Source organism: Cinclus cinclus, chromosome 15, assembly GCF_963662255.1.
Source record: "Cinclus cinclus chromosome 15, bCinCin1.1, whole genome shotgun sequence".
NCBI classification, from domain to species: Eukaryota; Metazoa; Chordata; class Aves; order Passeriformes; family Cinclidae; genus Cinclus; species Cinclus cinclus.
The window spans coordinates 12,886,955-12,908,226 of NC_085060.1; the positions used below are offsets into that span (position 1 = coordinate 12,886,955).

Sequence of the window (21,272 nt, forward strand, 5' to 3'; positions counted from 1 at the left end):
ATGGCTCATATAAAAATATCACCAAGCCCTGCCATCTGCCCAGAGATTATTCAGGCATCTGCCATGCACAGAAATATCTGGCAGAATAAAATAGCCCATAAACCTGATCCAAATAGTAACTGATGCAACCAGCAACCTGACTTCTTTGCTGAAGAATCTGCCACCACATTACATGAGACGAAGGAGAACCTGGTCATACATTTTCCCTCCAACATCACATGGCCTGATGCTGAACCCCAGCTTCCAAAAGGGCTTCCCATGTAGCAGCATGGCTCCTGCCATGGAAGAGGTGGCTGCCCTTGCCTGCCACTAGAAAGATAGGATCATCAGACATGAATTAGTCCCATGTTTTCAACAAGCACAGAAAAAATCTCTGACCGTGTTACCTGCCTTGGTCCCAAGTGCAGGCACACATGTACAAGGCAATGCTGGCCTCTGCTCTGTCTTCAGGCACTCACTTACTGTGGCTCTGTACCAGAGCCAGATTCTCCCATTGCAGCTCAGGGCTCTGAATCAGCCTCATTCAAACAGCATGGAGCACAAAAAACAAATCTGAAGGAAGCTGAACAAACTGTATAAGACACATGTTTTGAATTGAAAATGTACTGACAATGTATTATCTACACACACCCATTTTTAAAAGGAAATTACAGAATTAACAGGAAATAAAGATTATTCATATTAGGCCTGACCCCAACACTAGTAATCAGATTGACTGCTAAATAGCTCCACAAATACTTTTATTGTACTCAGTGGAAGTACTTAGGTAGGCAAATACTGCAGGGCCCTGGCAAAAGTGGGAGAATTTGGGCTTCTCTGATTCAAAAGTTTATTATTAACAAAATCCTTGGTTGCTCAAACCCCACAAAATGGTTTCAAGTGAACAGTCACACCACTAGTTGGAGAAAGGCACACAGGTGACCAAGAAGAATGAAACAGCTCACTGACGTGTTGATAAACAGCTGATAAGGAAAACAAAAAACCGACTTCAAAAAATAAAACAGTTGAGTTTCAGTCAAAGCCAGAAGCAGGATCTGGTCTCTCTTCTCTCCCAGCATCAAGAAGGTGTGTGCAACAATGCTCAAGATATTTCCAATTCTAGCCATCCTTGCAGGTAAGAAAAACAAACGGATCAAAATAGCGCTGAAACAAAGGAACCTGTTGAAGTAAGAGAGCAGGTGAACCTGATTAGCAAACTAGGAGAACATTCGAGATGAATTATTTCATGGAATAAAAATCACGGCTATACTGCCAGACCATTCTATGGAAATCCCCAAACTGACCCCTGCCTGGTAGGAGCTTTTTCCTCAAGAACAGAATTTTGTCTTTGGTAGATTAATGCTTTGCTGTGATGTCAGGAAGAGCTCTTGTATGGTGCATTCAGGTGTTTCAGGTGTTTCAAGGTCAGGTTTTTCCACATTTGACTTTTGTCTCCCCTGGATAATAGGGCTGGAAAATGATGCCTCAGTTCCTCAACCACCAAAAAATTTCGGGGGGGGGGGTGGGGAAGATAATTAACTTTAAGCATGCAAATAATCTTTGGATTTCCCTGAAATTAAATGAGGACATAATACTTTGTGGAATCCAGGAATTTTATGATACAGTAAAAACTATACATTATTAATATTTCAAGGGCATTTCATTGTGCTAAGCTTTACTTCTAAAATTTACAAAAGCAGTCATTTTAATGCTACTAAGAGATAAGCAGCCCTGTATCCACTACAGAAAATGAAAGTTAGTTTCCACACTTTCTTTTCTAGGTGGCATTATCTGGTTTGGGTGTCATAGAAGTATTTTAAGTAGCTGCTCCTGGAGTTTCAGTGCTCTAACTCTCACACACATATAAACCCAACAGATTTTTACCTTATATATGACAAGTACATCAGGACTGGTACCATATATACTTTTCAAAGCAGTGTTCTCTAATTTGAAAGTTCTGGATTTAAGACGAGCAGTGGTGGGCACTACTGACTGGGGATTTCTGTTGTGGCTCAGAAAAGATCAGCAAACTTGGATTTAATTCATCCGTGTTAAAAACTGCAAAGGACTTCAGTGAAAGTGGGAGATTGCTAATTAACTGCAATGACTTTGTGGGAAGGAAACAGTCGCACTATAAAACTGAGGAATAAAGACAGGGATCAGCCATTTTTAACAAGTTATGGTCCTGTTCACACTAACTGTTTTCACTGAGTTAATTCTTATTTGTGCACTTTTTTAAAATTCAAACCAGAAGGCCTGTATGTATGAAATGGGATTAGGAGTTGGAAGCCATAAATGCAAAGTGAAAGTCCCATTAACATTCGTGGTGAGGGAACAGGCTCTGTGGGGCCCGTTCACTCTGCTGCCAGTCAAAAGATCCATGTTGCAATTATTATTGGCTTTGAGAAGCCTTTTTACTTGAGTGAAGATTATTTCAATTAAATGTATTTCTTCAAAATATAGTTTTATGTAAACTAGAATGCTTTGTGGAGTAATTTCTGCTAAAAATAATTTCTTTGGGAAAAGCTTCTAACAGTGAGGTTCTGTGGCACTCCTTACTCTAAAACCAGAGAATGATAAAGTAAATATGTGGAGCAGAGGACTGGAAAATGGATATTTTCAGCATAATAACATTGTGTTGAAAGAAAGTACCTTTAATCCTGCAAAGAGCAGAAAGTAAATCCATGTAAACTGTGGCAAGAAGCTATCATCCTCTGCCAACACTAATTCTTAAAGCTGAGGACAGTGAACTGAGATACCTAAAATAATTTGGCACAGCTTTTATATTAGATCTCAGTAAGGATTAAGCTGCTGTGAACTCACAAGACAAGTAGGACTGCCAGCCAGCCCTGGGGTCCCCTCTTTCCCCAAGGCAGAAATAAAGGCAGGTTTGACACATTTAGGTCAGTCTCCAGCCACTCCTGTTGCACTATATTATATGTCTTCACATATAACATAAATCTTGTTGTAGTTTAAACCCATTAATTTTCATCCTAGCCACCATCAACATGGAAAGTTTACTATTCCTTTCTTTCTTGAAGTAAGCTTTTACTATTGAAGCCATCAAACAAGGTAAACAGTTCAGATAGGTTCACACATTGTATGAACTCATGAATTTGCAATATTTACATAGTTGAAATTGAAATTTCTTTTTATAAACAATGTTTTCTCACACCGAGCTGTTAATTTCAGCAAAATACTCTTTAGTATTACTGCAGATTTTGCTTAAACTCTCAAAAGCAGCACCCCAACATAAGATGCACAGATCCTGCATTGAGAAAAATATTTTACATGTTTGTCTCAATCATTAATATATGCAATAAACTCACATGAAAATTGTCATAACATGAAATTCTCACCTTGCCTGTTTTGCATAGAAGGTTCCAAAAGGTTTTATGTTTTCCATCCCATTCAGAAGAAATGCATTCTCAGTTTGAATCATTAGACATTAGCTTTCAAACTGGTCCCAGTGACTTACCAATACTCTCAAATTCAGACTTATTTTTTCTGACAGCTCTGTCTTTGCTGTCATGTGTCATCATGGCTAGTAATTCACAGAGGATATAAACAGAGAAATACTGTAAGGTGTTGCTTGATTCCTTTCATTACTATGATTGTGTAGTCAAGACTGATCAGAACACTGTGGGGAAGGGCTCACAAGTTGTGTTTGCTCCCTTTCTGCTTTGAGCACGACAGAAAATGTTGATCAAGTTATCAAAGAACTCCCTACAACTTCCAAGTAAAGCACTTCCAAAAAGTTTAGTTTGACTTTTCCAATGTAATAGCATAAAACAACAAACCAGCTTCTGGAAGTAAAACCTTAGAAATCTAAACAAAAGCAAAGTAACTGGCAAAAGAAAAGCAGAGAAAAGCTGTTGGGCTCCACAGCCTGAGGGATGCAAGGGTGCCACCGAGTCCTGGTCAGAACATAAGGGTGTATGAAGTGAGAACATTGTAGGTGATGATGCTCCACAGTGAAGGAGATCAGCTATCTAACAAAATAACTTCAAAAAATATAAACCAAAAAGGGCAAGAAAGGTGTAAGAGAAGAGTAGACAGTTGTGGATGAGAGTGAAGCACATTAGAGCACTGTGAGTGCCAAAGAAAGGTTCAGTTTAACACAGACTCTTAGTGAGAAAATGGGTATCAGCCAATGAGGACAAGTATGGGCTTAGAAACTCTGCTTTTTAAGAATATTTAAGAATATTATTATTGTAAGGGCACAAGTATTCTGGGGGATATATTTGCTTTCTAGCTTTTACCCAGTTCCAACTTGTTATCTCTGAAATTTTCACACAAAGCCCATGGGAAACTGTACTGAAAAAGAGAACAGCCAGATATATCCTACAGGTTTCTTCAATAACACGGTGAGTGAGGCATTCCTGCATGGCTCCCAGGGCCAGCCCCAGCTGATCTCTCCTCACCACACTTGCTGCCCACAGGCCACACCAGCGGGGTCGTGGTGACCATCCCTGAGAAGACAGTGAATGTCACAGCAGGTGGAAACGCAACCCTCCTCTGCACATACACCAGTTCTGGACCACTGGGAAATTTCTTTATTCAGTGGAGTTTTTACAGTGCCAAAGAGAGCCAGCTGCATACCGTAAGACAATTATTTATTGTTACTATGAAATTATATTTGAGCTATCCTTAAATCCTCAAAGAGTCTTGTTATGTTTGATAGGGTTTTCCTTATTACAGACCAGGTGATGTTGGGATTCCTACCCTAGAGATTAAGGACTGGGGTGCAGTGAAATTTAGGGGCAGATGAACAAGTTTATCTAGGCTCCTAGCTCCCACTGACATGCCTGAATGCCTTCACAAACTGATGAGAAAGCACAAAAGCGATTCAGATGCTCAACTTACTCCAAGTCACACAGGAAGTGTGAAGCAAAGACCAGGTGTCCAAAAATCACACAAGTGCTGCAGCTCCTGGACCAGCTCCCTTTTCTCTTGTCTGGCAGATATTTCCTGCCATTGTGAAAACTGCTTTCCTGGTGAGACGCCCTTGCCTACAACAATGTGTTGCTCCCCATTTAGGGGTCAAATGAGGGCTCCTTGACTCAGGCACTGCTGTTGCCTTTTGGCAGCTCAGTCAGAGGTGTTGTGCATGATAGTGGACTGTGACCACAAAGCAGCAAGTGTTGGCAGCACTCTGCAGAAAGTTATTATAGCAGGAAACTTGCCATAGCAAACTTGTCTTGGTATTTCCTGGCATCCCACGACTGTCATTGTGGAAACAGAACAGTTACAGGTTGGGGCCTTTAAAGGTTCCTGCCTTTCCTGAGACCCTAAGAGGCTCTCGAGCCAAACAGTATCTTACCCTGGGGGTGTAACGAGACCATGCTGTAAACTGGAGTGTCAGCATGGATGGGACTGGGAAGGACACCAATACCAGGCAGTGACTTGGTCTAACCTCTGCCTGAGCCTCTCATATGGCTGTAAAGACCTTGCAGAGCAGCCTGGTCTGCCTGGAAGGAGTCAGGGATGGGATGTTTATCTGCCTGTATGTGCTCACACTACTGCCCAAACTTCAAGAACTATCTGTTAATCTCATGTTTTGGTGGGGAAATGAACCCATTAATTTAATTCCCAGCATAACACAAAAGGTGGGAGCTCCCATCAGCTCTGTCCTGACAGGTGGTGAGCAGCCAGCAACACATTCCTTTATAAGGAGAAATCCTGATTAGAACTGTTGCTGAATCCTTGATGGTGACTGGGACTGCTTTTCCATGCCCTGGTGTCAGGCTTGTGCTTGTAGGACAGTAATTTCCCATTGTTTTTATCCTGTTGCCAACATTTTTTTTCTGAAAGTTCAATCCTCCTTGCTGATGTTACAGCTGAGAGTTGATGTAAAAAGATTTGACTTAGAGGAATGTCACAGTCCACACTCAGGATATTTTTGTCCTGTTCACAAGTTTCTTGATAATATTATAGTAGGAGTTTTGCCATTGCTGATACAGTTGTACCTTTGATCTGGTTTACCAACTACAGAAGAATTAGCCTGATATTTGCAGAATGTGCAGGTTGTAACATATTTGGCATTGAACAGCAATAGCCAAAAAGTAAGAAATGGCAATTTAACCTAAGACAGAACTGCTCACTCACCTGCAGTATATCACAGCCACAGATAAAGCCTGTATCAATGCTAAGTACAAATGCTGGGCCCATCCCAAATTCTGGCTCTAGCTGAATGCCAGGCTGATGTAGGTATACCTTGCATGATTGTCTAGTTGAATATTTGTTATTCATTGTTTGCTTTCCTCAAGTTAAAACTATTTTATAAAACTATTAAATGAAGAATAATTCCTGAAAGAGTGGTAGCTGCAGGTTTCCTAAATTGTATATAGAACAATATATTATAATTCTGATCCAATATGTTACATCTTAAATTTTAATTGCTTGTTCAAGTGGGAAGTACAGCACTGACATAGGAACAAGCTTGTCTTTTCCAGGTTTGCTTAGAGTCTTTCTGTTCTGCTTGCATCAAATTTTCCATATTGCAACACACTAAATGCCATGTATCTTTGTGGTCACAATGGAGAGAAATAAGCAGATAGCAGTTATAAGTATTTTAGAGGGAGGATCACACTGTTTCAAGAGATTCAGGAGGGGAAAACCGTTTGTAAACTGTGGCTAATGATGAGAAAAATGCCCCCTGAAAATTATAATCATAAAACACTCTGGGTGGTCCAGAATACACTCAGAAAAAACCAACTGATGCAAGACTAACAGATGTCAGGGAAACCTTATGGATCAATCCCTCAAGTGCTCCCTCCCAGCTTCTCCAGCTCATATTACAGGCAATAGAAAGCTGTGCCTATAAAGTCCATGAGAAACACTACTGGGAAAAATTGCAGGTGGATTCCCCCATCTGAAACTAATTTCACGGCAAATTCACTTTCATACATTTGTAATGGCTATGTTTGTGACGGATGATTTGCATTTTCATTACATAAAGTCGGTTAAATCTGGGAAGGCGATGGGTTGGTGCATATCCCATTCTTCTTGAACACCAAGGCACAATCTCCTCTCACTGCAGCTCCACTTCTCCTGGGCTGGCATGCTCTGTGAGGCTCAGAGGGTTCCCTTTCCTCCCTCGAACCTGCTGTGTCCCTGGAGGATGCAGGACAGGGGCATTGCTCTTTCCAAAATGCTTTCAGCAACCCGTTCAGTCTTGTATTACCTGACCCTGTATCCTTTTACCACTACGTGGCAATTCCTCGCCATTTTGAACCTATTAACAATAAAATAATTGGTGTTAATGCAAACACTGGGAAGAAAGGCTTGTGATTGCTTGTGGAAAATATGGTTTAAGAAATCACACAACACAGCTGAACATAAAGTTGGATTTTCACTCTCCCTCTGAATGAGGCTGGTATTTCTATTTCAGGCTGATGACTCTTCTGACTTTCAGAAAGGACTAGAAGAGAGCCTGAAAGCCTGCATGTTTTTCTCCCACAAATTTAAACAAAAAAGATAATCTCTAAAAATCTGGCTTTGCCCAGGTAGTTTGGCTGTGCTTTTGACTACTTTGCAGCCCTGCCTCCCAGCATAGCCTCTGTGAGGTTGGTTTTATCTTTTGCTGCTTGTTGTGGTGTTTTCATGCCCTGTTCTGCCTTGCCCACCCTCCCCTCTCAGGCTGCCAGGGGTGCTTGACAGCTCTGACCATGGCACTTACACCGTGGGCAAGGAGGAGATACCCTGGCCAGGCTGCTCACAGGCTGCAAAACGAAAAGGGAGGAAGCAAACAGAGCCAGGTGTTCACAGCACTGTTTTGAAAACAGCACAGCTTTAGTGGGTGAATATAAACTTTTCTACTAACTGAGCCTAACTGCTCTTTTCCTGAGAAGTGTCTCTAGTAGAAATAATTTCCCTCACTTGAACTTAATAATGTAAGTATAAAATCATGGAAAATAGAATGCCATACATATTTTTAACTTTTTCTTTTTGTCATTTATCCCTTAGCAACATATCCTTTAATACTGAATTTAAGTTTTAAAAAACAACTCCCAGTCAAGGATCTTGTGAACTTTCCAGCACTGAGTGATCTCTATTTTACATCTAGCCAAACTGTGGCTAACACTATTCTGCTCACCCAGGGTACATCCCAGCTTGGCCAGGTTCATAAGATAAAGTCTCAGCTCCTGTTAAGACCTACATCTGTGCTTCATTTCATGCTCTGAGTCACTGGGCTGGCCCCATTGTAAAGCAACTAAGTAAATGTTTGAAAGCCGAAGCCTCTGTTGATTCTTCACGGGTGAGGCTGCAGCCTTGTAAAGCCAAATACAATTCCTGAACCCAACCTGGGCCACACCTTAAGCCTTCAGCCTGGGCCACCCACAGCTAAAGTCAATGAAATTATCAGGGACACTACCTGGGTAACCAAGTTGTGCCTAGGGTGGGATTCTTTATTGAATTTTTAAATTCACTATATGAGCAAAGGTCATGGATGGCTGTTACTTTTAGGCAAAGCAGAATTATTGGTAGACCCCCTATGAAAACCTTGTCTTAAAAAAAGAGAACTTGTGGCACCTTGGTCAGCAACAGGGGACAAGGAGGGAAAACCCAAAGGAGGAAGGAGGCAAGAAGAGTCACCTGAGCACAGATGTGTCAGCTCCTTCCACCCTGACACCCCAAATTCAGATTATCAGTAGTCCCAATGACCGGACAACTCTGCTGCCCAGTACAAAGCAAGGCACAGCTGTGGGCACTGGGCAGCCCAGGGTGAGAGCCAGGGGCCAGCCAGCCCTGTATGTGGGGGGGTTTCCATAAAAGCTTCTGAAAGAACAAATTCCCCTCCATGTAGTCTGAGCAATTCAAGGGACACCTTCACAAACTTTCAGCCACAAGACACCTGAGATCCTGTGTTGCAGAGGCTGTCAGGGACACCAGCTTGGGAGCAGTGCAGCTCATTCCAGCCCATGAGAAAAATGAACCTGTAAGAAGCACCTCTTGAGGCAGTACAGGAAAACTTCTTGGAAAGGACCTCTCTCATTCATAAGCATTTCTTTTTGTCTAGAGATGATTTTTTAAAACTGAGTTTTATCTGGCAGTTAGATCACTGAGCAGGCACTGTAAGGAGCAGATTCATGGGAAGCAGAGGCAACACCTCCAGTGCAAAGGAATGGAGATGCTGTTGTCATGTCACTGCAGTTGGAGTGACTCTGGATGTCAGTGGGACTATGGTGGACTGCCTGTGGTTATCCCAAAAGGAAGTGCAAACAAGTAGAAAATAATCAGGTTGTAACTAGGGTGTTTGGAGCAAACATTAGAATTTTATCTTTGCCTCATTTTAGATAGAATTTAGGAATAAGCCTCTATTGCATCTTGCAGTCGACAGGGCCTGAGATACTTTCTGCACAATACACTGAACATGAGGCACCTGCCCTTGTGATCAGCTCAGATGGTAGCTGTGTGGAGAAGTGGCTCTTTGATTTTGGGGGAGCATTTAAAGTCTCACTTAACTCTCAGATCAGCACATTTTTACTCAAATACAGCATTCCCCATGTCATGGTATTCTGAGTATGGATGAAAAGTCAGTCAGTCTTTGTCAAAAGACGGTGTATGTGACAGATGCACGGGGAAGATGTAGCTGGAGATACAAGGTAAGAAAACAATCCCCATAATCTTAAGGGGGAAAACACCTAAACAGCTTTTACTAGATTTGTGCTACTGTGAAACCTGCATTCAAATTCTGTATTGAAATCTCAAAACCAATGCATGACTGAAATAAGTTGAATCGGATGCATGATTCAGAATTTTTAATTCGCCCTATTTTTATTGTATTTTTCTCTATCAAAATTATTTTGCTTGTAGCTGTTGTGTTTGGGTTCCCCCCCCCCCCCCCCCCCCCCCACCTATTCTAGGTGGCTGAACTGGCACCTTCAGGAATATTCTACCCAAAGGGTATCTGAAGGGTGTGTGCACCCACCAGGAGCCTCTGGGCCGAATGTGAGCAAGACTGGATAGCCCAAACTTGGGGCTACATATTTATATAGGAAAAAAAATAATCCTGGATCTCCTTTCTAGAACATAAAAACATCTTGAGATATGATGGATACCAAGGACACTGAGCTGAACCAGCTTCCTCTCAGCTGTCAGCTCAGCATTCCAGCCATAATCCATTCCAAACTCTCTGACTGCAGCAGGATTCCTATCTCACCATGAAGTACAGGGTACAACCCAATGTAAACTGAGGTTTAATAATAACTGCTAAAGATCACTTATACCAAATGCACTAAGAAAACACATTTGTTCTTGATGCACTGTAGGAATTATTCACTAATAGTTCAGCCACAAGAATGATACTCTGAGAACATGAAAGAGTTGTTCCTTCAATATATTTGCATCACTTAAAGCTGCTGAATGATTAATCCTCTAAAGGCTTCTGACTCCCTCCCTTTCTTCATCTTCAATGCACTATTGTGACAAGACACTTCTTGTCATTGTTAATGTCCTCAATTCCCCGTGCAAAAAACCCAGTAAAGGATATCCCTATAATATCCCTGCTACCTTCAGGCAGATCAGAGTTTTGACAAAAATGTGTGAAAAGAACCTGTGGATGAAATAAGGGATTTGGGCCCAAACTCAGTCATGTGACATGTGTCAAAGAAACCAACACATGTGTAAGTATTTGCTTTCTTAGAGAGCTGAGTTCAGAATAACTTTGGACCTTCATTAACACTCTGAGCATGCAGCATTTGTTCCCTATTTTGATGCTAAGAAGGAAGGATGGTAAGAAGGCTTAAGGAAGTGATGAACATTTTCTCCCCTTGTTATTTTATAAATGCTGTCTGTGCTCAGGATTCTAAAAGAGATCATGATCTCAAACCAGTAAACTTGTTAATGTCCTCCATTTTCTAGTAGCTTGAATAAATGTCAAACAGAAAATGACAAACTAATCCAATGACAGGGCCCTCTGGATGCTGTAGCTTTCCAGCTCTCCAGGCAGACTGAGTCACACACTGAATCCATCAGAAAAACATCATCTAACAGAATGCTAGAGCTTTACATCTGCTGGTGGGGGGAAGGGAGAATAGGCTGGGGGAGGAAAGACAGGTACTGGAAAAGAGGTCATGTCCTGAAACTGCCCCCCCAGTGAGGAAGTCAGGATTCTGTGGAGATTAAGCAGGACATCTTATCTTATAACTTTGATATCCATAAGTACTAGGCATGTACAGCCTTGTGATGCAGTAACTCCTGGAAAGGGGGATGGGAGGAGTATTGACCTGAAATGACAAATGAGTCCATCCAAAGCCATCTGAAAGACACATTTTTTATGCAAATTCTAGTATGTATTTGTCCTGTCAAAAGAGGAAGAGAAGCAGAGGGAGGCATGTTTCTTCTGATTTCCTGCCTGCTTCTTCACACACCCCCTTCACAGCCTAAGGAAGATCTTTCTACAGAAGCTGTACAAGAACCTGTAGGTGGGTTCCTCACACCCCGCCAAACATCTGGCAGCCTTTGAAAGTCTTCAACTCAGCATCAGATCTGCTGACTGCTTCCTCTGCAGGCAAATACTTTCCACACCATCACTCTAGAAGAAACTGCCTGTGGACATGAAGGGACATGTGGACATGAACCACAGCACTGCCTCAGGTCTGGAAGGATGGCTGGCTGCTGGCTGCCTAGAGACTGCAGCTCCAGGCACTGCCTCGCCCACAGGTTGAGCAACTCAGCTAAACTGCAACCCTTTCTAAGGTCAGGGAGATGTCTTCTGGGCAACTTTGCCATTTAATCAAAACCAGTGTCTCAGATTATGAAGTTATTAGGGACAACAGTTTTAGGCGTGATAATGCTCGCTCCTTTTTCTGTCAGGTGTTTGATTTGTCACCCAGACAGTTGCTTCCATGAAATGTGAAAAGGCACTATTATATAATAACTTGCCTGAACAAACTAGCTGGTAAGAACCAACAACCATTAATGTACCCTCAATATTGTTTCTGCTTGGTAAATCACTGACTTCACTTTGCTGTTCATGATTTGCTTGAGGACATGAAAAGCTTATTGTTTGAAGGGAAGCACGGCAGATTTATTTTGGTTTGTTTTTTTTTTTTTGTTTTCATTCAAGATGGTGTACTTAAAATATATTTACCACACCAGATTAAACAGGTTTCCAGAAAAAGTCTACCATTGACTAAACATACAGTTTTCCCATACACACATACTAGGTAATACGGAAAGAAAAGTCAATAGGTCAAAGTCAAAGTGTCTGTAGGAAGAAACATTTACTGGCAGTTGCCCCAAACCAAAATGTTTTCCATATTTTCAGGAGAAAATAAGTTTTTTTACTTTTGAGACAAAACAGAAACACTTTTGCAAAGGTTTTTTTTCAGTTTTCCAAAAGCCACAAACCAGCTTTTCAAGGACAGCATAAAACCACTTCATACCAGGGCTTAAAATACCCATTCTGAGTGTATTTTTTAAAATGGACTATGATTTCATAGCCAGTTAACTGAAGCATATTCCTTTTAAATGAAAGCTCCTGTGTACACAATCCAATCATACCTCTGGGACAAGATATACACTCAGCAATTAATCAGAACTTATTCAGCCTTTTTGGTGTCTACCACCTTCCTTCAGGCAATGAACTCCAGAGCCAGGGAGATAAGCATAGAACAGGAGAGAACAAAGAACAGGCATGAGCCTGCAGAGGAACTGAACACATTGCCTGAGAATGTATCACTGCCTTTATGTTCATGGCTGACAAAAATGAGCCAGTAAGACTCTGAATGTATGAAGAGAAGAAATAGTCCCAGCTGTTTTGACACCTGCCTCACATTTAACAGCATACACAAAATATTTTCTCTGAATTCATTGACTCAGAAAGAGAGAACACAGGGGATTAGATTTTCAGTGCATTGTATGAGGACTTAAGCATATAACTGCCCCTGACTCCAGGTCAAATATACCAAGGAGCACTTGCTCCTCTACAGTGTTTACTGGCATGCCCTGACTGCATTTACATCTTGAAGTGCCAGTCTTATTCCTAGGAAGAGGTACTGTATCTAAATGAGCATTCAGTGGACTCCTTCTGCTACTCTTCACTCTCACATACTCCCCGACTACTCTGAGGTAGATTGAGTAGAATTTAGCTCCTTTTTCCAACAATCAAGCCTTTAATAGGGTATGACGGGCCTGCCACTCCTCATGCTGCAGCAAGACACACATTACTTCATTTAAATCATTGTAGAGCTCAATTTCACATCAGTGTGAAGAGTTGATGGCAGCCGTTTTACTGCCCTACTCCAACAGTGCAGTTGATGGAGAGGAGATGGAAATCCAGCCCATCACTGTTGAGAGCTATTCAGGGACATCATCCTCAGAAGAGGCTGAAGTAGTCACAGTTCTTGTATCTTTAAACTCTTACAAGGAACAGTGATAAATAATACCCTGCTATTGCTCACACTCAGATAAATGTAGGATGAGACTAATGTGGCCAGTGTGTTTTTGTAATTCCAGGTAGACAACTTTTTGATGAGTGATTTGTTTAAACCGAACTCCCTATTTTGGACACTCTCCTTCCCCAGGGAATACACTGTGTCCATCCAAACTCTGGTTTGGCAATAGAGTTCCATCTCTAGATATTTGCAAAGCATAAAATCAGTTTTAATACTGATGACATTGCACGCACACAATGGAAACTGGGGGCAATATCCAGCTTCAGCAGACTTTACAACCAGGTCTGTCACCGAGCTAACCCTGGGCCTGTTATGCTTCCCCACTGTACCACCAGTGTTCCACACCTTGGGAATGCTTTGGTGTTCAGAGCCCTGCATCAATTGTACCTGGTGTTTGTAATCCTGGGCAGGGAAAGATAAAGTCTGGCTGAGGAGTATGCAAAATTGCTCTTGAGATAGGGCCAAGCTGCAGTCTTGGAGCTGCTGGTGCTGCACAAGCTCGATTCTGACCTTCATTTCAAAGCCATATCTTTGTATAAACCAGCTATGCCCTGACAGTTTTGGAGTGTACCTTGCCTTAAGCTAATAAAGGATTTTAGATAACATTTCTTAAAAACTTCAGTCAATACTATATCAGGGAGGATAAATAGAATTAAGAATTAATATTTTTAATTCAAAATGCAATCAGTTATCTGCAAAGTAAAGCAAATTATACTTCTCACCTGGGGATCTGCAATATCCCTAAAAGCCAGAGAACTCTGACCAAAAAAGAAATTTGGATACTAGTCAAGTGAGAATGGCCTGTGAAGAGAAGCCTGCGATACTTTTTCCTACAAGCATTTTCCCAATATTTCCATTAAAAAAGCATGCTGTTACTTCAACTTCAGTAAATACATTTACACTGATGATTCTGGAATGCTGCCAGTAGGAACAATGTTAGATCTATATGGGTCACAGTCTGTAATTCTATATGGACACCTCTCACCAGTTTACAGAAATGACTGAGTGTGCTGGAAGTGTTCACTTTGCCTAGTGTGTGCATGTAGGCACTGGGGGAACATATTGCCTATCCCAGGTACTGTCACTTTCATTCAACACTATCATTAACACTTCAGAAAAACAATTAAAGAATCATAATTCTCCACACCTTTGTTCTTTCAGAGCAGAATTAGATTGGACAGAGGGCAGGTACCCCTTAAGAATTATTATATTTACCCCAGAGCAGATGAGATACTGCAGTTCCTAAACAGTCTCAGAGCCCCAGGCTCAGACTGCCATCCAGGCTCCACAGTGAATACAATTCTGCCTCTTCTTTCCATCAGCAGACAACAAGTTCAGGCTTATGAGGCCAATTCTACTCCACAATGCTGCTAAGAGCAATTGATGCTACTGAAGTCAGTGAAATCAGTCAATGTTATATCAGCAATTTTTATTTGGGAGGAAATGTTGCATTCCTTAGAAACATTTATCCTTACTATGTCTGTCATTTGGAAAAAATATTTTTTTACTATTTAGCAAAAGGGGAACTTCTTGATCCCAAATAGGAACCCCCCCCAGGCACTGAAGCCAGCAGGTATTCTTTACTTCCTCCCTGGTATAAAATTCAACAAAACAAGATAGTCCATGACACTGGCTCCAACACTGATGACACAAACAAGAACAGCAGGGCTGCTCTAATTGCATGTGTGATGACTGCTCTGTTCTTGTACTGCATCCTTATGGTTTTCAAATTTACTGCACACAGATCAGGTGCCTTGTTTGCTTAGACCTTTGTCTTGTGAATTCACTTCAGTCCTCTGTTTGCCAGATTCTGTATTTGGAAAGCTCTGCAGCCACCAACTTTTCCAATTACAGGTCCATCCTTGTCATAATCTTCTAGTGAGCTACTTATCAATGCTATCACCAATTATCAGTGCTTCACTTAATACCATTATTCACTGTGCACGACTTAGCATTTTTTCACAAAATTTGCAAATTATGGGCAATAGTCTCACCTTTGTTTTCACAATTGCATCAATTTGTGCTTGGAGTATCCACAAAGATTTAGCTACTGTCAATTACACAATTAAAAATGCCATTTCTGAAAAGCTTGTGTTTTAAGAACCTTTAGAAGTACGTATTCAAATGTACTATGTTTTAATTTCTGCTTTCTTGGGGGAAGAGGCAAGAAAGAGGGTAACATTGCTTGGCTTTAATCAGAAATCAAATATATTCTGAGTACCAAACAAAGCAGCAAGAAGATCCTTTGTTATTAAACTAACAATTGTTTCTTTATCACAGATCTATTATTATTCAGAAGGCCAATCTTACTCCTATGGAGCATTTAAGAACAGGATAACAGCTTCAACAAGTCCAGGGAATGCATCAATAACAATCTCCAACATGCAGCCCTCAGACACTGGTTCCTACACCTGTGAAGTTTTTAGCCCTCAGGGTAATTCTGGACAGAGTCAAAAATCTGTGATCATCAATGTGCTGGGTAAGTGCCTTCCCTCTCTATTGCTGTATTGTCTTTTTTTTTTTTTTTTTTTTTTTTTTTTACTGTATTACAAAACACTGAATTCACAGCTCAAAATACGTAGGGCCAGAGGGAATGACAGGCTGTGGTAAACAAGACCCATGATGCAGAGGGAAGCTCCCCGAGTCACTGCTGCAGTGCTTCCAGGGGCTTTGGAGGTAGGCAGAGCCTGGGTGCCCTCTAGCTTCCAGTCACAGCTGACCTGGTTCCACTCCACAGCTGCCTTTGCCTCAACTGCAGTCAAATCTCATTCTCCCCACCACTGCTCTTCAGAGTCACTTTGTGCCCTCAAAAAGTTGGGTGGCTAGAATTACCCGGCTTCACTCCATTTTTCATACCAGAAAACAAAGTGATACTAGTTTGGGTTAAAATAAAACACCATTTTAGCTGGGAGTCACAACTTCTCACTGAAACCACTACATGCATCCTCAGCACAGTTCAAGACTTTGCTAATTTTACCTAATGTTGATCATGATGACTTGTATAAATCTAGGGAGAGGCAGCAGCACAGCCCAAGAGTTCTGACACACATCAATTCCCAAAACCTCTAGAACCTAAGTACGTGTTGGATGAAAGTAGCACGAAGTCTGTTTTGCATGGAAGAAAGCAACAGTTCAGTCATGAACAGGCAGAACAGAAAGCATGAAAAGCAGTAGAACGAGATATTTTATTTCCTATTAAGACAGAAGATTGTACTAACCCTGTCTTGAGAATTCATACCTGATCAGAGTGACAAATCACAGACATATGGGAACGTGATTCCAACATCACTTGCCTATCTTCCAAGGAGAAGAAAAAGATATATGTAAACTCATTTCCTGAAAAACCAAAGTACTATTGATAATTCTCATGTAAAATTCCCAAAATGAATAGTAAATCTTGGAGCAATTGAGTAAAAGATTGCACTTTCCATACGAAAACCAAGACAAGTTGTTGGTTTGGGTTATGTTCATTGCTGGTAGTTTCCCTTGACAGTGCTCTAAAGAACCACAAAAGCATATCTGGAGGTAGGAAATGAAAAACAATGGTGTAAGTGAAGAATCTTCCCTTTTGTGCAAAGTGAGGACATTTATATAAAAACAGATACATTTTTTAACAGAACTATGGATGACTTATTTCCTTCACAACTGTTAATACACTGAAAGAACCAGGCCTTGATCCTCTCCCTCTCAGTGTAAAAGCTCCTGGCATGTCTCTAAAGAAAATGATGTTGCTATGTGGCAGAATGGTGTATGGTGAATAGTGAGTTTCCCATTACAATGAAAATAATTGTTAGTTGTAGTCTCAACACCTCCCTAATAATTAGTTAATATGCAAATTGAAGATAATAAAACTGTATCCTAGGCCATGTACACATATTTAATATCACTCAATTTTTTCATGGGAGGGGCTTTGGTTAGTTTATTAAGTGAGACTGCTCTTGGATGGAAACCTGTAGATGGGGTTCAGGTCTTTGCTCAGAGAAGCAAACTTGAGGTGAATGTATGCAGCCCTGGGTATGCACTCCTGATGTTTCCATTCTTATTTTACAGTCAAACCATCCAAACCTTTCTGCAAAGTAGAAGGAACACCTGAAAAAGGCCATCTAATCTACCTCCTATGCAACTGTGAAGAGGGATTGCCTCGCCCCACCTACCGCTGGTACAAAGTCGAGGAGAACACCCTCAAGCCTGTGACAGAGCAACTTAGTATGTAACTGCAGGATTCACATACCATGTGCAGGATTGGAAATTCCAGCATTTCACATGCTGTGTGTCCTATCAGCTAATTAAAATTTATTCTCCTCTTCCAATAGTCAATGTCACAGAATCATATTTTTACTTATTCAAATCAACTGACAACTGTCAAAACCACAGGATGCTTTTTCTATTTAATTAAAAAAAAAGTTGAAGTCCTGTCCATGCCTTTAAATGGTTAAAATGAGAGAAATATTTATGTCTTTACATTTCTCTTCCCTTGAAATTTTGAGTGAATTTAAGTTGAATCAATTTGTCATTCAAGTACTAGCACATCCTTGCCTCCCAATAATTTTCTGGACATGTCACATTTTCATTTGTGGAGTTACACAGACAACCACACTATCAGTGTGGGTAAAACATCAGCCAGACTGGTTGGCAGAGTAGGGGCTTCTAATACACCCCCAAAGAATCCACTGGAGCAATTTTTAAGGAAGGTAAATGTTTTATATTTAAAGAATATTAAAAAACAAACAAATAAAACAATCATTGGTGAACCTTTTTTCTAATATCAGAATAGCTCAAAACAGAGAACAGTTTGCCTCTACAGAATACAAACAGTAATGTGTACCTGCTCCCTGCTTGTCACAGATCCAAACTCTGGCATCCTTTACATTGGCAACCTCACCAGCTTTGAAACTGGCTACTATCGGTGCATAGCCAGCAACCTCCTGGGGAACAGCACCTGTGAGCTTGACCTAACAGCAAAACGTAAGTGGAAGGCATGAAAGTAATCACATCTCTGCTGGAGGTCATACACAGCTAGCAGGAACAAGTTTTAACAACTTTGAAGCTTAATTTTTTTTTTTTTTTTTTTTTTTTTTTAAGTAAGAACAGAACAGGATTTGGAGAACTCTGGAGTTTTCATCTAGGCCTGCCCAGATTTAACAATGACCTAGAAAACTGATTTAGCACCTCCACCTTAATTTCCTGCAAGGAGCAGAAGCGGGACCTTGTTCTGACTGCAGAGCTTTTGCTGAGAACAGACAGACAAGGAGTTTTGAGCAATTTCTTCCAGCCAACAGTCCCACTGAGGTCTCCCCACCCCAGAAATTACAACCATCAGTGAATGTGGTAGTACAAGGACTGGGGCACTGTAGATGTGACTACTAGCTGAAAGACAGAAATAAAGGCAACCTGGATTTCAGTATGTGTTTGCAACGACTGAAAAGCAAAGGCTTTTGCCTATTGTCAGTATTGCAGCTCAATGATTCCCTTAGCCAGGCATAAACAGAGAATTTGTTGGGATAGGGAGCTACTCAATGAGAAAGGAGGCAGCAAAGACTATCCAAGCACAGACCTCTCACTTTCCTGGAGAATCTTTAGCCACCCTCCTGGAAGGAGTTCTTTGCACCCAATCCCTTCTTTCTGCTAAAGGCTCCTGTGCTAAATTTCCATGGGATTTTGCTATACTACTACTACTACTACTACTACTTTTTAAAAATGCAAGTAATTTTTTTTTCCTTTGCAGATTCAGATGGTGGTCTTGTTGCTGGAGCAATGATTGGAGCAATTCTGGCAGCTGCTATAATCTGCATTATCGTCTGGGTCTTAACCAAGAAGGCAAAAAATAGGAAGTCACCAAATAATGAGATGCAGTAAGAATTTCAGTTTGCTTAATATTAAGACAATAATTTCTGTAAAGCACTGTTGCTAATCCAGTAGTAAAGTAAAATGCATAATACAAATTTAGAGAAAACTTGTAGAGAGAGCATCTGCTTTTTGAGGACTTATTACCTGTTGCTTTTTTTACAGAAGGTGCCATTGCCCTCTTCCCTATTGTAACAGGCAGCTACCATTTAGCAGTATCTAAAACAGGGAAATGAGTATTTTTAAACAACACAAACTAAAGTGGCAAGTTATAAAAACAGCTCTTTAAATTTAAAGTTAATGGAATCTTTTAAAAGCTGGTGGGAGACATGAAAAAACGAAAGAACAGCTAGGGGTCACATCTGGAAATTTACTGGGATTTAAACACAGAGGGCTCAGGTCAGTGCTATCTGAAATTATAGGACACACACTTGGGATACTCCTAGGCATCTCAGAGTGCAGGAAACACAAGGTTTAAACAACAGAATGGAGCCCAGAATATCCATTTTGATCCTGCCCTGGAGATGTTTTCTTCTCTATCCTTTGGTTGCTCATTTTCCCCTTAAATTGCCAAATCTTCAGAATAGGGATAATCTCATGCAGTATATATAGACTGTATTCAGGCCATTGATGTTAAATGCTAAATAACTACGTGCAGCTGAGGCCAGAAAAAAACGTGACTTCCCTGTAGCACAAGTTTAAGATTTCCGAATATGGAATTCTGCTAACCCAGACCAGTGATCAGTCACTCAAGCACCTGATTTCTGCTTTCAATTGATGTAGCATTAACATCTAGTTTTGTACTTGGATCCTAATAAATCTTACTGCAATGAATTAATCCACTAGCATCTGGTATTTTTTACCATGTGAAAATGCTTCAGTATTGAGAGTTGGTTTCTTATCGTTTTGATAAGATAAATGGAATTAATACCTGTTACTAAAAGTATTTTTCTAACTTCCATATTTTCTAAAATGCTAAATATATTTTATATTACTTTTCCAGATTTCAGTTTTTTTCATAATTCTTTTCTGACTGAAATCTATTTTTCACGCACTTCAGTGGGACACCATATGTGCATGGAATTTCCCAGAAAGCTCACACCAAGCAGTGGGTTTTGCTATCGCTCCTCAGACACTGCCAGTATTCACTTTCCACTTTCCTGGCATAACATTTAAACATACTAAAATCCATTTTATTCTAATGGGATCACTTAAACCAGCAATGCAGGTGTCTTTCTAGCTAATATGCTGTCAATCTCTGTCTCAGCACAAAGGTGTTGTAACCTTTTCACACAATCAGAAACAGTCAGAAAAGCACTGGGGTTACTGTTCAGATAACAAATACAAAGATTTGTTATTTTGAAAGACTCTAATGTACACGAGATTTCAACATGAGATCACAACCCTAATCCTGTCTTTCTGCAGAGAAATGGCTCAGAAACAATCCAATGCAGACTATGTTCAGGTACCCAATGAAGAAAACATTCCTACAACCACAGTTCCATCAAGCAATGCAACAAATGAATACCCAAGCATTGATGAAACAGCAGCTCCAGCAACACCTGAAAATGATGAGAAGCAAGAAGCAGAAAAAGAAGAAAGAGCCTAGAGTTTGTAATAGAGTTTTTATTGTCACCTTTGGATCCCTTTAAAGAAAAACTGTTGTCATTGAATTAACATAGAAGCATGACTAAAACCTGTATTCAAGGTATTTGTATTGTGAGCCAGTGGGGTGGATCAAAAAGGGTCTGTTAAACAGACTATTCACTTTGTGAATAGCAGAATATTTAGCCTTTAAAGTGAACCAATTTTCTTTTATTATCTAATTATACTGTACAAAAAATTAAGTATAAAAAAAGTATCATCTACATTTATCCAATCTATTTCACAAAACTAATTAGGTAATGGGCTGGAGCATTTGTCAAAATAAGAGCTTTCCAGTCAACTGCAACTATGCTGTGTGTCCACACAGTTCAAAACCACAGCAGCCATCTCCAGAAACAGTGTTGCTGGCTCAACCTGCTTTGTGGGCACTGACAACAGTAA

At 40.6% G+C, this 21,272-nt stretch overlaps 1 protein-coding gene across 1 annotated transcript; it reads left to right on the forward strand.

Moving 5' to 3' along the window:
* Positions 1–1,071: 1,071 nt before the first annotated feature.
* VSIG1 (V-set and immunoglobulin domain containing 1) lies at positions 1,072–20,835 on the forward strand. The gene is made up of 8 exons (XM_062502982.1): positions 1,072–1,114; positions 4,422–4,582; positions 9,480–9,587; positions 15,663–15,861; positions 17,433–17,588; positions 18,228–18,347; positions 19,108–19,234; positions 20,652–20,835. Exons 1-8 carry the CDS (start codon positions 1,078–1,080, stop codon positions 20,833–20,835), a joined length of 1,092 nt encoding a protein of 363 aa, XP_062358966.1. The 5' UTR covers positions 1,072–1,077.
* The last annotated feature ends 437 nt before the right edge of the window (positions 20,836–21,272 follow it).